Source organism: Bison bison, unplaced genomic scaffold (assembly GCF_000754665.1).
Source record: "Bison bison bison isolate TAMUID 2011002044 unplaced genomic scaffold, Bison_UMD1.0 scf7180017849819, whole genome shotgun sequence".
Classification (NCBI taxonomy): Eukaryota; Metazoa; Chordata; class Mammalia; order Artiodactyla; family Bovidae; genus Bison; species Bison bison.
This window is the reverse complement of record NW_011480392.1, coordinates 4,548-5,764: the sequence shown is the minus strand read 5'-3', so window position 1 is coordinate 5,764 and position 1,217 is coordinate 4,548. Positions and strand designations below refer to the sequence as shown.

The window sequence follows — 1,217 nt, the reverse complement described above, 5'->3', positions numbered from 1 at the left end:
CCCCGATCCCTGCCACAGCCGCGGTCGCTGCTTCGACCTGGTCAACGACTTCTACTGCATGTGCGACGATGGCTGGAAGGGCAAGACCTGCCACTCGCGTGAGTGCCCACCATGCCCTGCCACTCTGGGGGCTGCACTGCCTGCCGGGGCGCCGCCCACTGCTCCGGGCAGCCTCTGAGTGGCCGTGTGCCCGCAGGTGAGTTCCAGTGTGACGCCTACACCTGCAGCAATGGCGGCACGTGCTACGACAGCGGGGACACCTTCCGCTGTGCCTGCCCCCCGGGCTGGAAGGGCAGCACCTGCACTGTCGGTGAGGGCCGGGGCTGGGCTGTGCCTGTCTGGGCCGAGGCCTGGGGCGGGGACCCCGGCCTGCCTGGCTCAGGTGAGAGCCCTTCCTTCTCTTTCTGCTCTCCTTCTCTGACTCCTTTGCAGCCAAGAACAGCAGCTGCTTGCCCAACCCCTGTGTGAATGGGGGTACCTGCGTGGGCAGTGGGGACTCCTTCTCCTGCATCTGCCGGGACGGCTGGGAGGGCCGCACCTGCACCCATAGTGAGCTCGGGGGTTGGCGGCACCAGGGGGCGGCTGTGGGCGTGGGCTGGTGGGGGGCCACCCCATCCCCTGCTTCCTTGTCCTGCCCCCACCCCGACTCTGCCCCATCGACCCACTCCTTGTGCTTGGCCGCGGAAGCCTGGTTGAACCCCTCTGACTCCCCTGAGCTTCCTCCCGTCGGTGCTGGCCCTTGCGCATCTCCGGCCAGCCACTGTCTTGCTCACACAGTCCATTTTCCGCGTGGGCCTCCAGGACGGGCTGTCCTCCCAGAGCTGCCCTGGCCCCACATCCTCCAGCCTGGGCGTGGCAGGCTGGTGTAGACAGCGCGGTATCTGCTTGCCCTCCCCGTGTACCTGGGGCGCCCCCAACCGGGCATGGATGGGTGCCTGGGTGGGGAGTGCCGGGCTCACCGTCCTCTCTCTCCTCAAATGCAGATACCAACGATTGCAACCCCCTGCCCTGGTGAGTGGTGGTGGTGGGCTGGCCTGCCCTGGGCTCCCCTGACCCCCGGTGGTGGGACAGCTGATGGGCTGGTCTGCCCTGACCCTTGCCCTCTCTTCAGCTACAACGGTGGTGTCTGCGTGGATGGCGTCAACTGGTTCCGCTGCGAGTGTGCGCCTGGCTTTGCGGGTCCCGACTGCCGCATCAGTGAGGAGCTGGGGTCCCCA

The 1,217-nt window shown here is 67.6% G+C and overlaps 1 protein-coding gene across 1 annotated transcript in view; it reads left to right on the top strand.

The window, feature by feature from the left end:
- The window catches only part of LOC104994326 (protein jagged-2-like), a gene marked incomplete at both ends in the record, with an annotated part of 15,055 nt that overhangs the window by 9,441 nt on the left and 4,397 nt on the right, over window positions 1–1,217 (top strand). Inside the window, 5 exons of the mRNA XM_010847855.1 lie at window positions 19–98; window positions 197–310; window positions 433–549; window positions 984–1,011; window positions 1,112–1,197. Coding sequence (XP_010846157.1) covers window positions 19–98; window positions 197–310; window positions 433–549; window positions 984–1,011; window positions 1,112–1,197 — 425 coding nt within the window. The remainder of the gene's footprint in view (window positions 1–18; window positions 99–196; window positions 311–432; window positions 550–983; window positions 1,012–1,111; window positions 1,198–1,217) is intronic.